General features: G+C 52.7%; 2 protein-coding genes across 5 annotated transcripts; one reads left to right on the forward strand and one right to left on the reverse strand.

The window, feature by feature from the left end:
- The first annotated feature begins 159 nt into the window (after nucleotides 1-159).
- On the forward strand, nucleotides 160-10,268 carry GDPD2 (glycerophosphodiester phosphodiesterase domain containing 2). Of its 4 annotated transcripts, XM_001153082.7 has the most exons (16): nucleotides 160-249; nucleotides 1,843-1,956; nucleotides 2,221-2,324; nucleotides 2,632-2,725; nucleotides 2,921-2,980; nucleotides 3,240-3,338; nucleotides 3,517-3,610; nucleotides 3,735-3,880; nucleotides 4,006-4,088; nucleotides 4,182-4,332; nucleotides 6,370-6,591; nucleotides 6,792-6,940; nucleotides 9,191-9,338; nucleotides 9,463-9,545; nucleotides 9,796-9,824; nucleotides 9,918-10,268. In XM_001153082.7, exons 2-16 carry the CDS (start codon nucleotides 1,852-1,854, stop codon nucleotides 9,968-9,970), a joined length of 1,620 nt encoding a protein of 539 aa, XP_001153082.1. In that variant the 5' UTR covers nucleotides 160-249; nucleotides 1,843-1,851; the 3' UTR covers nucleotides 9,971-10,268. The 4 variants fall into 4 exon arrangements, with proteins under 4 accessions (XP_001153082.1, XP_063660279.1, XP_063660280.1 ...); XM_063804209.1 differs by lacking the exon at nucleotides 1,843-1,956 and having other exon boundaries at nucleotides 161-249; XM_063804210.1 differs by lacking the exons at nucleotides 1,843-1,956; nucleotides 2,221-2,324 and having other exon boundaries at nucleotides 170-249.
- Nucleotides 4,327-12,177, reverse strand: LOC101059407 (uncharacterized). The gene is made up of 3 exons (XM_009439231.4): nucleotides 11,563-12,177; nucleotides 10,739-11,132; nucleotides 4,327-4,781 (listed from the first exon to the last, which is right to left on the reverse strand). The coding sequence occupies exons 1-3, from the start codon at nucleotides 11,760-11,762 to the stop codon at nucleotides 4,776-4,778; spliced, it is 600 nt and encodes a 199-aa protein (XP_009437506.1). The 5' UTR covers nucleotides 11,763-12,177; the 3' UTR covers nucleotides 4,327-4,775.
- Nucleotides 12,178-13,696: the final 1,519 nt, after the last annotated feature.

The raw sequence follows: 13,696 nt of genomic DNA on the forward strand, positions 1-13,696 counted from the left end.
TAAAGAAGCAGATTTGCTCTCCCTCCCGCTTCCTCCCTCCCATCTTCCCACCCGGGCTGTGCCCAGGCCACAGAGCAGCTGCAGGCCTTGGGAGAGGACCCACACAGCCTCCTGTAGGTGGCAACAGTGCCACCTGTTTGACTCATAGGGCTGAACCGAGGACTGAAAAAGGGAGGAGGCAGACCACTCGGAGAGGAGCTGGGAAGCAGTGCAGAGAGGAGAGCGGAGCGGAGCTGCCGCTGAGCAAAGGTGTGAGGGTTCGGGAAGGCTGGGGGGCTACAGGTGGGAGCTGTGGAGCAGAGACCAGCTCCATCCCACTGGGATTGGGCCGGGGGATTGAATGGCACCCCTGTCAGCTCCCCTACTTGGGGTTTTCAGGCTGCTCAGACCCTGATCCCATCCTACAGACAGCTCTTGAAGGGAGGGGACTCTGGAAGGCAGTGTCTGGGGTGCAGGGGTAGGACCCCAGGGGAGGCAAGAGCTTAGAGCAGGCTATCAAACCAGCTCCAAGATGGGCAGAGGCAAGGGCTTCCCTTTGGGTTGGCTTTTTACCGGGAAGGGTCTCGTAGAGGGGAGGGGTTTCCTTCCCCCAGCTCCAGCTCCTCACCCCTACCCTAACCCTCCTTTCCCAAGGCAGCATAAAGAGGGCAGTTCAGAAGCAGCCACACCTTCCTGCTTACCAGACCCACCCACCGTGCACCCCTCTAAGACTCCATAGCCTCGGGAGAGCTCTGAGGAGAAGAGGTCCTGTCCCTCAGCCCGCACGCACACATGCTCACACACTTTGGGTGTATCCAGGGGCTCCTTTACATACTCAAAGTCACCTAAAATCATATTGTACCGACAGCCAGTTGTGCTGTCGCGTGCAAATGCTGACACAAATCACATACCGTCTCGCGTAGAATCAGTCACGTACCCAGCCAAGTCTGGGGATCAGCTCAGTCAGCCAAACCCAGAAGCATAAGGTACAGGGGTCCCCTGCCCCAAGACAACCACACCCCGCATACACACCTTTGCCCTGCGTTTGTTGTACTTTCACCAAAGCTAACTTAGAGGGTGGGGCTCCTAAAGGCGAGTCTGGGCTTCTGGTTGGGGTTGGGGGATGACTGGGCAGGAAAGGGCAGGACTTGAGGGGAGGCTCTGTATGTTGAAAATCCAAAGATTCCTTTAGAAGACTGGGAGTGACCCAGGCAACACGTTCACCTCAAGTCTTTCTCTTTTTGGCAGTGCCCTTTGTCCCCTGAGAGGTGGACACAGAGAATCTTTCAGGGATTTGTGATCTGAATAATCTCTATATCCATAGCAACTGGCCAACTAGCTGGGCCTTCCTTAGCCCCAGGTCAGAACTGGAACCTTTGCTTCAGGTTACTCCTGCTTCCTGGGCTGGAAAGCAATTCAACATGGGGTTGCCTCCAGCTTGGCCAAACCTGCTTTAACTTGCTGAACTGAGTTTGTCCCACCCTGGGCAGTTTCTCTTGAGTTCTTACCCCCAGGGCAAGCACTCCATCCCCAGAGGTGTGTGCTGTTAAATGGGGAGGAGCTGGAGAGAGTGGATATGAATCCTGCCCGAAAAGAGGCTGGACCTCTTGGGTGTCCCACTGACTCTCCAGGTAACAAGATTAAAGGGAAACGAAGGCTCTGGAGACTGTCTCCCATTGCCAGGCTTGCAGCTGGGGCTGCTCGCCTCATCCACTCTGGCACTCTGGGCCTGCCCCGTGACCTCCGTTGCTGAGCAGCGGCCCAGGCCTCTGCCCCTCCCCCGGGCTCCTCAGATACACTAGGAGGGAGACTGGGATCTGCCCTCTGCCAGGGTCCCTGATGGTCGAGTGTCCCTTCCCCCAGGCCTTCACCATGGCCGAGTCCCCCGGCTGCTGCTCCGTCTGGGCCCGCTGCCTCCACTGCCTGTATAGCTGCCACTGGAGGAAATGCCCCAGAGAGAGGATGCAAACCAGCAAGGTGGAGTAGGGATGGACGGGGGAGGCTGGAAGTCAGAAGGCAGAGGCTCACTGGAGGGGATAAGGAGGCCAATTGTGCTCATAGACAGCTTGGGGGAAGGGGCTCTCTCTCCCAGGAAGAAAATCTCCCTCAAATATGGAAAGAGCTGCCCCCCGAGCAGAGCAGCCCAACACGGGGCAGGCAGCTCCCTTTAGCTGCCACCCGTTGGGGACTCTGAGTTTGAAGTAGGTATTGGTTGTGAGTTTCTCTCCTGCCCCTTTGCAGTGCGACTGTATCTGGTTTGGCCTGCTCTTCCTCACCTTCCTCCTTTCCCTGAGCTGGCTGTACATCGGGCTCGTCCTTCTCAATGACCTGCACAACTTCAATGAGTGTGTCATGGATTCCCCCTGCTTCCCCAGCATACATGTCAACCTGCTCCCCACCCTGGGACCCCGGGGTGCCCCACTGTCAGTCATCCCCCAGCCCTGCCCAGCTGCTCAAACCCAGCTCTGCTGCTACCCAATCTCCTTAGAAAATCCCTCCACAAAATCTCCTCAATCCTTGGAGCCCCTGGCCACGTGAGGGGCTTTCTCCTCACTCCCTTCTAGTCTTCCTGGATCCACCCACCCCACCTCCCCTCAGGCCACTATTGACACCCCTTCCCCCACTTGGACACTTCCCTCTCCCCTCCCACAGATTCCTCTTCCGCCGCTGGGGACACTGGATGGACTGGTCCCTGGCATTCCTGCTGGTCATCTCTCTACTGGTCACATATGCATCCTTGCTATTGGTGGGTCTGGAGGCCGCTGGCCTAACCCCACCTCAGCCTTCCTTCCTGCTTAGTTTTAGCTCCCTATTCTCATCCTGGCCACTGAGGGAGGGGGCTAATTCTTGGGTAGGAGGGAAATACCAGCCTGGGAAGCCCACCTCAGTAACCTTGCTCCCCTCTTGGCACCCCATAAGTCCCACCGCTCTCTTCCTCTAGGTCCTGGCCCTGCTCCTGCGCCTTTGTAGACAGCCCCTGCATCTGCACAGCCTCCACAAGGTACAGTAGGGATGGGAGTGCATGGGAGAGGGGGCCACTGGGCTCAGCACTTGGCTGGCTATTTGCTGAGGACCTCACTTTTATACCCCCGGGGGGTCAAGCCCAGGACCTGAAGCCCAGTAAGTGTTGAGTGAAAGGAGGAAAGCAGATGTGTCAGGGGAAGGGAAGGGTCGGGTCCCATCTCTATAGAGTGAAGGAGCAGCTCACCAACCATGAGCCCAAATTGACCAAGAGGCCTCATTCATCCCTGGCCCCCCAGGTGCTGCTGCTCCTCATTATGCTGCTTGTGGCCGCTGGCCTTGTGGGACTGGACATCCAATGGCAGCAGGAGTGGCATAGCTTGCGTGTGTCACTGCAGGTGAGTGGCCAACCTCCAGTGTCTAGACGGGAGCCTTGGCTTGCAGCCAACCCTAGAACATATCTCACTCCCGTTCCCCCAAGACTGCAGGTAGCTCTGAACTCCAGCAGTCAGGCCCTAAGAGGAAAGCGGGGAGGGGCACTGGAGAAGAGCCCACCTCACCAGCTCTTGTCCACAGGCCACAGCCCCATTCCTTCATATTGGAGCAGCCGCTGGAATTGCCCTCCTGGCCTGGCCTGTGGCTGATACCTTCTACCGTATCCACCGAAGAGGTGCCAACACTGCTGCCCCACTCACCCTTGCTGGCCACTCATGCTCTGCCACCTGCACTCTGCCTTCCATCCCCAGAGCTCTCCCCTTGCCCATTCTTGAAAGCCTGTCCCCCACTCCCCACAGGTCCCAAGATTCTGCTACTGCTCCTATTTTTTGGAGTTGTCCTGGTCATCTACTTGGCCCCCCTATGCATCTCCTCACCCTGCATCATGGAACCCAGAGATTTACCACCCAAGCCTGGGCTGGTGGGACACCGAGGGGCCCCCATGGTGAGTGTTGGACAGAATGCTGGGAGGGTGGGGAGGGTCTGCTCGTCTGCACTATAGCGACCAGGCCTGTGGGTTCCCAGTCTCCCACCCTTCCCTGCTACCTCATCACCTATTCCCTTTCCCAGCTGGCTCCCGAGAACACCCTGATGTCCTTGCGGAAGACAGCTGAATGCGGAGCTACTGTGTTTGAGACTGATGTGATGGTCAGGTGAGGGAAGCTGGGGCTTAGGGGATCTGGGGGGCTGAAGGACATGATGACTAGCCCCAGAGCTTGGCCCTCTGACACCCCTTGTGCCCTCAGCTCCGACGGGGTCCCCTTCCTCATGCATGATGAGCACCTCAGCAGGACCACGAATGTAGCCTCTGTATTCCCAACCCGAATAACAGCCCACAGCAGTGACTTCTCCTGGACTGAACTGAAGAGACTCAATGCTGGATCCTGGTTCCTAGAGGTGAGGACAGCCTCTGCAAAGAGGCAGCCACCTGCAGGGACACTCAGAGAGGGCAGAGTTCATTCTGTTGATAAGCATTTGCTCAGTCCTGTGCTAGGCAATAAGAACATAGTCTGTGCTCTCAAGTCACTTCCACCTAGTAGAGAGCCTAGGCAGCAGACGATTCAGGAAACCCAGAGCAATAAAAACATTTTCCTGCCTGGAAGAGAATCAGGAGTGGATTCATACAGGAGAGGATGAAAGTCTTCTTCTAAGATGCACAAAGCAGGGAACAGGAACTCCTTCAGAGGGAAGAGGACACGTAAAGCCCAGAAGTCTGAAAAAGGGTGTTTCCAGGAATAAAATGTGGCTGAATGTAACTGAGAGAGACAATTCATGGGAGTGGTAGGGAGCAGAGGCTTGGCCTTGAAGAGCTCCGAATGCCTGGCCCAGAAGTGTCAACTTCAATCCTGTAAGTGGTACAAAATATTTAAAAGGATATTGAATTTTTTCAGTTCCTCTTCCCCTGATTGTAAAAGTAATACATGTTCATTGTAAAAAGTAAAACATCAGAGAAATAAGAAATAACATAGAAATCAAAGTCTCCCATAATCCAATCCCTCTGAAATATTCACTGTTAACAGTTGGATACACACACACACACACACACACACACACACACACACACTCACACAGTCCCCGATTTATGAGGTTCCACTTAAGGATTTTTTTACTTTATGATGATTTGAGATTGATATACGTTCAGTAGAAACTATACTTAAGAGTACCCATACAACAATTGTTTTTCATTTTCAGTACAATATTCAATACATCACATGAGATATTCAATACTTCATTATAAAATAGGCTTTGTGTTAGATGATTTTTGCCTAACTGTAGGCTAATGTAAGTTCTGAGCACACTTAAGGCAGGCTAGGTTAAGCTAGGATATTCAGTAGGTTAGGTATATTAAATGCATTTTTGATTTTCAATCTTTTCAATTTAAAATGGGTTTATCAAGACACAACTCCATCATAAGTCAAGGTGCATCTGCATACACAAACTCTCTCTCTCTCTCTATTTTGCACAGACAGAATCATTACACAGACTCTTTTGCAATTTGCTTCTTTTCCATTTAACTCTTTACATCATATCAGATCAGAGTGATTAACAGCAAAGGATGTCTGGGTTTAAACCCTGGCTATACCACTTACTGGCTGTGTGACCCGAGGCAGGATTTCTTAGTCTCTCTGTGCCTCAATTTTCTCATTTGTACAATGGGAATAATAACAGTACCTACCTTGTAGGGTTATTGGGAGGATTAAATCAGTCAATGCACATAAAGTTCTTAGAACGCTGCCTGGCACATAGTAAGTACTTAATAAGTGTTAGATAGCTAGCTTTATCCATGTCAGCAATTAGGAAGTGAGGTCATTCATTGAGAATAAGGAGAGGAGAGTAGCAGAGGCTTGGAATAACACTAGGGGGAATGGGAGAGGGAGCAAATCAAGAGCAAGTAAAAGGATTGTTAAGCAGCGCTGAGAGCGAAAAATAAGGACTGCAGTGCCAACAGCCCACATTGTGTACTCTGCCCATGGCAGCGCTCAGTCCCCAGTTCTAGGGGTGGAGGAGGCAGACAATTGTAGAATTGAATCAGAGTCTGGGAGTTGTAGGGCAAGTGGGACAGAAAGGGAGCTGAGAGTGCTATGGAAAAGTAGTTCAAGCTGTGGATGGACCATGGGTAAGGGATGTAGGTGCGGCTAGAAAGGGGCTGATGAACTGGGAAGAAACCAAAGGGTCAAGAATGCAGAGGTCTCCTCGAGACCAAAGAGAAGGTGTAGTGGGAGAGAGAAAGTTAGGAAACTGGAAGGGTAGGAGGTTGAGGTCACAGAGTAAGATGGTAGACGGTCTGGAAGAAGGCCACAGTTTGGAAAAAGGCCCTGGCTCAGAAGTGGAAAGAAGCTGGACACCAAGTGGAAGATATGAGTGAAGATAGTGAGGATGGGGGCAAGGCCTGGAAGCCTCTTCTGGTCTTGAAATAATTGTTCTTTCTTATAGAGGCGACCCTTCTGGGGGGCCAAACCGCTGGCAGGCCCTGATCAGAAAGAGGCTGAGAGTCAGACGGTACCAGCATTAGAAGAGCTATTGGAGGAAGCTGCAGCCCTCAACCTTTCCATCATGTTCGACTTGCGCCGACCCCCACAGAACCACACATACTATGACACTTTTGTGATCCAGACATTGGAGACTGTGCTGAATGCAAGGGTGCCCCAAGCCATGGTGATGTTGCCAGGACCCCCTCTCCCCACCCTGCCTTCCCTAGGCCATGATGATGAGGATGATTTTGAGGCTGCCCCTACCCCCAGGGCCCTGCCCCAGCTCACATACCCCATTCTGTGGTCAAAACTCTTTGCCCCTGTCCCTGCCCTTGGAATCCCTAGGTCTTCCCCAGCTTCACACCCATCCTTCCTGAACCACAGGTCTTTTGGCTACCAGATGAAGATCGGGCTAATGTCCAACGACGGGCACCTGGAATGCGCCAGATATATGGACGTCAGGGAGGCAACAGAACGGAGAGGCCCCAGTTTCTTAACCTCCCCTATCAAGATCTGCCACTATTGGATATCAAGTGAGTGCTAGAGGAAAGGAACCAAGGGGATCACATGAGGCTTAATGGCAGGGAAGAACCAGTTCAGGGAGAGCAAAGCCTCTTGATTCATTCACTCACACAAAAAGTATTTACAGAACACTTGCCATGTATCAGGTAGTATTGCAGGCTTTGGGGAAACAACACAGATAAGACAGACAAGGTTCCTGCTTTTGTGGAATACATGTACTACTGAAGAAAACAGAATAAACCACTTAACAAAATACATGCATATTGAAAAGTGAAAAAGTGTTATGAAGACAAAACAGAGAGATGTAGAAGAGTGGTTAGGTTTGGGAGTGATGGGCTGGGGCAGGGAGGTGGGTGCACCCACATTAGGAAGGCTGGTTAAAGAGGTGATATCTAAGCTGAGACCTGAATGGTCACAAGGAGCTAACTATGAGCTGCAGAACAGGAACAGCAGTCTAATGAGCAAGGGGAAGGGGAAGCTAGAGAAGCAGGCAGGGGCCAAATTGGGTAGGACCTTGTAGGCCACGGGAAGGATTTTATTCCACAACAGACATCAGGGTAAGAGAGCATGAATCAGGGAGAGTCCCAGATGTGAGCTGAGCCCCAGAAGCTGACCCAGCTGAACCATGACAGACTTCAAAGCATCTGGTTGCTAAAGCCTCTTATAAGGTCCTTGTGTTCAGATAGAAAAATGTGAACTGAATGATAGCCCAGTTATCATACATATTTCTTTTTTTAATTTGAATTTTAATTAAAAAAAATTTTTTTAGAGATAGAGTCTCACTCTGTCACCAAGCCTGTAGTGCAGTGGCCTGATCAGAGCTCACTGCAGCTTTGAACTCCTGGGCTCAAGTGATCCTGAGTAGCTAGGACTATAGGCACACACCACTATGCAAGGCTATTTTTTTTTTTTTTTTTAGAGACAGGTTCCTACTACCTGCCCAGGCTGGTCTCAAACTACTGGCCTCAAGCAATCTTCCTGCCTCGGCCTCCCAAAGTGCTGGGATTACAGGCCTGAGCCACTGCCCCCCTCAGCCTCCCGGTTATAAGCATGAGCTATCTCACCTAGCTATGTAAGTATTTATTTCCCCGAGTTATCACCAAAGAGGAAGACATGACATAGGGTTTGGTTCTCACCTTAGTCTTGTCCTGGTCAATATCAGCTGCTAATCAACTGCTGATCATGTTTCCAAAAGATGTGAATTGGTATTGAATACACTGATGATGGAATCGAGGCCCTGAAAGGTCTAGGTGCTGTAAAAAGATAGGCCAAATCTAGCAAGATGAAATGCACCAGGGATAGATGGAAAGACCTCTATTTGGGGCCCAAAAGAATTTCAGTTGCACAAAGACCAGAGAGGAGACACTGGCATCAACAGGAACATGTGTGAAAAAGACCAGGGCTTTCATTGAACAGTATACATAGTGAGTCATCAGTGGGATGTAACATTGCCGAAGGCTAACCTGACTCTGGGCTACCTGAATACAGGCATAGTGCCCAGAGGACAGGAGGAGATAGTTTTGCTCTATTCAAAGGTGACCCAAGCTGGCTGAGCATGGTGGCTCCCACCTGTAATCCCAGCACTTTGGGAGGCCAAGGCAGGAGGATCACTTGAGCCTAGGAGCTCAAGACTAGCCTGGGCAACATAGCAAAACCCCATCTCTATAAAATAAAATAAAATAAAATAAAATAAAAACCAGCTGAACATGGTGGTGCCCACTTATAGTCCCAGCTACACTGGAGGCTGAGCCTAGGAGGTCAAGCTGCAGTGAGCCAAGACTGCCACTGCACTCCAGAGCAAGATCCTGTCTCAAAAAAAAAAGGCTGGTCCAAGCCCATCTGGGATATTATTTTCAGAGACGGGCCCCATATTTTCAAAGGAACATTGATAAATTGGAATATATCATATTAGAGAGGCTTGTACAGGGAAGGAAATAATAAGAGTAATGGCTGAAGGAGCTGGGGCTGTGGGGCCTAGAGAAGAGAAGGCTCAGGGAGACAGGGCCTCTGCTCAGGACCCAGGGGAGAGACACATTGTGTGGCCCCAGATAGCAAAGCTAGGACCCATGGGTGGAATCCACCAGAAGACAGAGTTCAGCTATGAAAGGAAAATCATTGTTGGTCAGGGGCTGCTATGGAAAGGCAGAGCTGATACCTCCTTGGCAGTGGCACTGTAGATTCAAGCACAGGCAGGGGGCTGCCTCCCATGTCCTGTGCACCATGATTCTGGACATTCCCTATTTTCTTTCCCACCTTCACAGGGCATTGCATAAGGATAATGTCTCGGTGAACCTATTTGTAGTGAACAAGCCCTGGCTCTTCTCTCTGCTTTGGTGTGCAGGGGTGGATTCGGTCACCACCAACGACTGCCAGCTGCTGCAGCAGATGCGTTACCCTATCTGGCTTATTGTAAGGGCTCTGGGACTGTCACCTCTCCTCTTCTCCCATCCCTGGTTTTCCTTAACCCTGTCCCTCTCTTCCTTACTTATTTCCCCTGACATTCTACCCTTGGGGCCTTTTCCTATTTTCACAGACCCCTCAAACCTACCTAATCATATGGGTCATTACCAATTGTGTTTCCACCATGCTGCTTTTGTGGACCTTCCTCCTCCAAAGGTGAGTGCTTTGTGCCTCAGCTTTCTGGGTCCTTACTTTCTCCAGGGCCCTGGTGATGAGGCTGCTTCAGGCTCACATATGCTGCCCAAGGCTTGGGGTCTGTTTAGCTCCTTTGAGATTCTTAGGCCCTTCCTTATACTATCAAATTGGCTTGAATGTAGGAAAGGCAGTTGGGGGGAGCAGGTGTGGGGGCTGGAAGGGCCTGCTTGAAGCTAGCTGAACTCATAATGGGAAGCTTTTCTCCCCACAGGAGATTTGTTAAGAAGAGAGGGAAAACTGGTAAGAACTTTCTCCCCTCACCTCATGTTTCTCCTCCTGTAGCTTTCCCCTTGCTTAACTCCCTAGATGACCCACCCTCCCCCTCCTCCCCAGGCTTAGAAACAGCAGTGCTGCTGACAAGGATCAACAATTTCATGATGGAGTGAATGCCCTGCCCTGCTTCCCCACCCAAGCCAGTCTACATTGCCCAAACAGCAAGGGTTGGAGAGCGGCTTAAGTGGAATGCTTCAGGGGTGGTGGGTTGCAAGTGGGGGGAGCTTTGCCAACAGGAGGTTTTGAACCATGAGGGCCCTCTGCCCAGGTGATGGGCATTCCCTAAGCTGCTATGGAATCTGCTCCCTTTGGGGTTTTGACCTGAGATGTTTGGGAAGACAGTGAGTAATGAGAAGTTTCTCCCCAAATGAAACTAGAACAGAGGAAGTAAAAGGGAGATTGCTCGGATAATGTCTCAGACTTGTGTGCACGTGTTCTTGCATAGAAGGCACAGGGTGTGTCGGGGTGGGATAGCTTGGAAGAGGGACTGAAGGAGATAACGAAATGGTCTTTTCCGGAGAACTGTAAGATGATAGAGACACCATCGCCACTCCACGATGTACTGTCTTCCTCGACCCTTGCAGCTTAGCTGTTTTCCTGCCTAGAGGCTAGGAGCTGAAGAGCCCGTCTAGCCGTGTAATTCTGTGCTTACAGGTGGCTTTTTGCTGTGCGCAGCCTTTTCTTCAAGGCAGGTTGGTTCCTGTATCTTGTCTTAATCTGTTACTCAACGAATGTAATCTCCATTTGGTCACAGCCTAATCTTTTCGGCCCAGGGGCTGGGGAAAGGAGGCACCTTCCATCTACGGTTGGATGGGACACGACCTTGAGGGGCCATCATGGGTAGATGGGAGGAGGTGGGTTGGAGGTGGGAGGAGAATCACCTGCGGCAATGAAGGACTCGCGGGAGGCTCGCGGGAGGCCCGCAGGAGAGCAGCCACCTCGGGGGCGTCCGGAGGCCGGGCGCGCGGTGCAGGGTTGCACTGTAGCTCCACCTTGTGGCCGCCCCAAGAGGAGGGCCGCATCCGTCGTCGCCGTGACGTATTTGCTGAATGCCACCTGTTTTCCGTGCCGCTTGGGGACTCGTGTCCTTGACTCAGGACTCCGAGGGCAAGGTCCGATTTCCACAAGTTTTCGCTCCTCTGGGCTGCGCGCAGGGTCCAATTTCCGGCCCAGCCTTCCCTTGGAGGAGCAAGTTCCCCAATGTGTTTGCGGCTCGGGAGTCCCTGGGCTCCGCAGCTAAGGTGGCCAGTGCGGAGCTGACCGAGGATGAAGAGTCTAGTAGAAGAAGGGAGGGGCTAAGCCAAAAATGGGGACAAGAGGGGCTCTGTGGTGACCCCACAGTCTTCCGCCACACCCACATTCGACCTAGTTCGTATCTCCACACGGAGGGAAGTAGAACTAAGGAGTCGGCCAGGTAGGGAGGTCGGGTTCTCGGTTCCTCCTCTCTCGCCAGACTGGGACCTGGGGCAGCACTAGCATCCTCGGGACAAGACCCGCCCCCCACCCTCGGTTGCCGGGCAGCCGCGGGAACTACAATTCCCAGTGAGTCCCCGGCCATTTCCGGTATCTGGCTGGACGCAGGCGAGTTTGAATCCGTGTTCCCGCCCCCTTCTCCCGGGCCCACCCCTTTCCTTTCTGGCCGCCCCGCCCTCTCCGTGCGCATCCCTGCACACTCCGGCTCCGGCGGCCGGCCGCGCCCACGTACCTGACCTGCAGCTGGCGCGGTGGGCGGGGGTGCCAGCATGCGACGCACGGGGAGGCTGGAGGCGCGCGGAGAGCGAACGCCGCAATCCGGTCCTGGTCCTGGTCTTCCTGGGAGTCCACGCCGCTGTGTACCGGGCAGGTCTCTCCTACACTCTGCCTTTTCGAGCAGCATTTCTTTACTTTTCCTGGTTCCCGATCCATCCCCTCTCTTTCAGGCTGGCTACCAGCCTTAGCTCTAGGGCCCCCAGTCTGCCTGGTACTGCCGGGCTGTCACCTCTCAGCACGTACCTCCTCCCCCATCCCTACTTTTCTGTCCCTTCCCAATCGCCCAGTCTCTTCCTCCCCTCACCTCCCAACCTCACCCTGAAGACCTCCAGCAACTCCATCCCTGCAGCCCCAACCTCTCAGCTCTCACACTCTCAGCTGCGGCCCTCTAACCCCAGCGTCTGGCCCCCCAACCCAGCGCCAGCCTCTAACCCCTTTCTCCTAGCCCCTAGCCTTGGGTACGCAGCCTTGAGCCTGCCACCGGAAATCCTCACTCTCTTCCCAGGAGAACTGGACAGCTAAAGCGGTTTAACCTATAGGCCCTGGGCCCTGGGCTGGAGACTGACACTGACAAAAACTTAAGGGCGGAGGACCCGGGGGAGCTGCTCATTGGGGTTCGGATGTAGTTGCTCTTCGTTATTTTTAGCTGCTGACTCACAGCTCCTGGCATCCGGGTTTGGGGCTAGCAGGCTGGGCTAGGGGGCTATTAATAGAGCAGGAGCACAGCCCCGACCCAGTTCAGTTTGGAAACACAGAGAGCAAGAAGCGTCCCCTGCCACTATGCCCTGTGGAGATGTGGACTGAGCAGTGGCTGGGCCAGATGCTGTCTGGATGCTAGTTACCTCACCCTGGTATCTCTACCTTGGAACTCTTGAGGGAAACCCCACGAGGAGACTCCTGGGCACAGCTCTCCCCTAAGCTCGCCGTGGCTTGGGGCTCTGCCACAATCAAGCTTCTGTTGTACTAGCCGAGAAGGCAGAGATGCGTCCCAAGTGGAAAGATTGTTTTGGTCATGGCCTTGGCCTGCCTGGACCCACTCCTGGGCCAGAATGCTAGGTTACTAGAAGGAAAAGCTATGGATTTCTGGTCCCCCACAGCCTTCATAAGGATGGAGTGCTTCAGCATGGTCCTAACACAGGGGGCACAGAGCTGGGGATCCCCAAACCAGACACAGAGCTCAGAAGCTGCCAGATTCTGTGCTTATCACACCCCCAACCCCGCCATTCTTTTTATTTCTTTCCATTTTGTTGAGCTCTGTCCCAACTCACAGGGATTTACAGACCTCATGATCTCTCCCTTGTCTGGAGAGAAACCGTATTCATGAAAGCCACTGAAAACTTGTCCCCAATGAGGTATGAATGATCCTTTATATATTGTCATTCCCATTGACCTTTTTATTTTAATGGGCTAACGTAAGAGTTTCCTAATGTATACATTGGGAATCGTGAGGAAATCTTGATGGACTGATCAAAATTATTCCCACGCAAGCTCAATTTGCTAGAATTCCCATTGACTAAGGGTGCACACCCACAACAATGCTCCTCCCCTCCTTGCAAATCAGAAACTTCCACCTTCATCGACCCGAGTCTCCAGCCCCCAGATGAAACCACATTTGGGGCAAGAGTGATCGTTTCACCACGCACAATATGGAGGTCACTCAGTGAAGCTCTATTTTCAAGAATGAGCCCAGCTTATCAGACAGACAGCAGCAGACCGCGCGGTCCCAACCCCGTCTACTTGCTGAAGGAGCCGGAGTGGCGGTGGAAGGGGAGAGAAATGGTCTCTCTGCTTGAAAATCCGTTCCTGAAGTCCTCCATCGCCTGGTTGCCTAGCAACCAGAGCTGCCTGCAGCGGTGTGGGGCGCTTTTGGTCCGTAGGGGGCGACTGTCTCCCTGGGGTCTCAGGCTGGAGCCCTAGCAGTTGGGAGGGAGGTTCCCTAGTTAAGTGTCACAGTGTCTCAGTGTGGCTGACCTCCTCCCAGCCTTGTCAACCCAGTCCGGTCTGAGCGGCAGGGAGCCTATGGAATGAGGAGAAGCCCACTATGAGTCTGAAGGGATTTTGCTCACAATCATTAAAAAATGAAGAGAGAG

Source organism: Pan troglodytes, chromosome X, assembly GCF_028858775.2.
Source record: "Pan troglodytes isolate AG18354 chromosome X, NHGRI_mPanTro3-v2.0_pri, whole genome shotgun sequence".
In the NCBI taxonomy this organism is placed as follows: Eukaryota; Metazoa; Chordata; class Mammalia; order Primates; family Hominidae; genus Pan; species Pan troglodytes.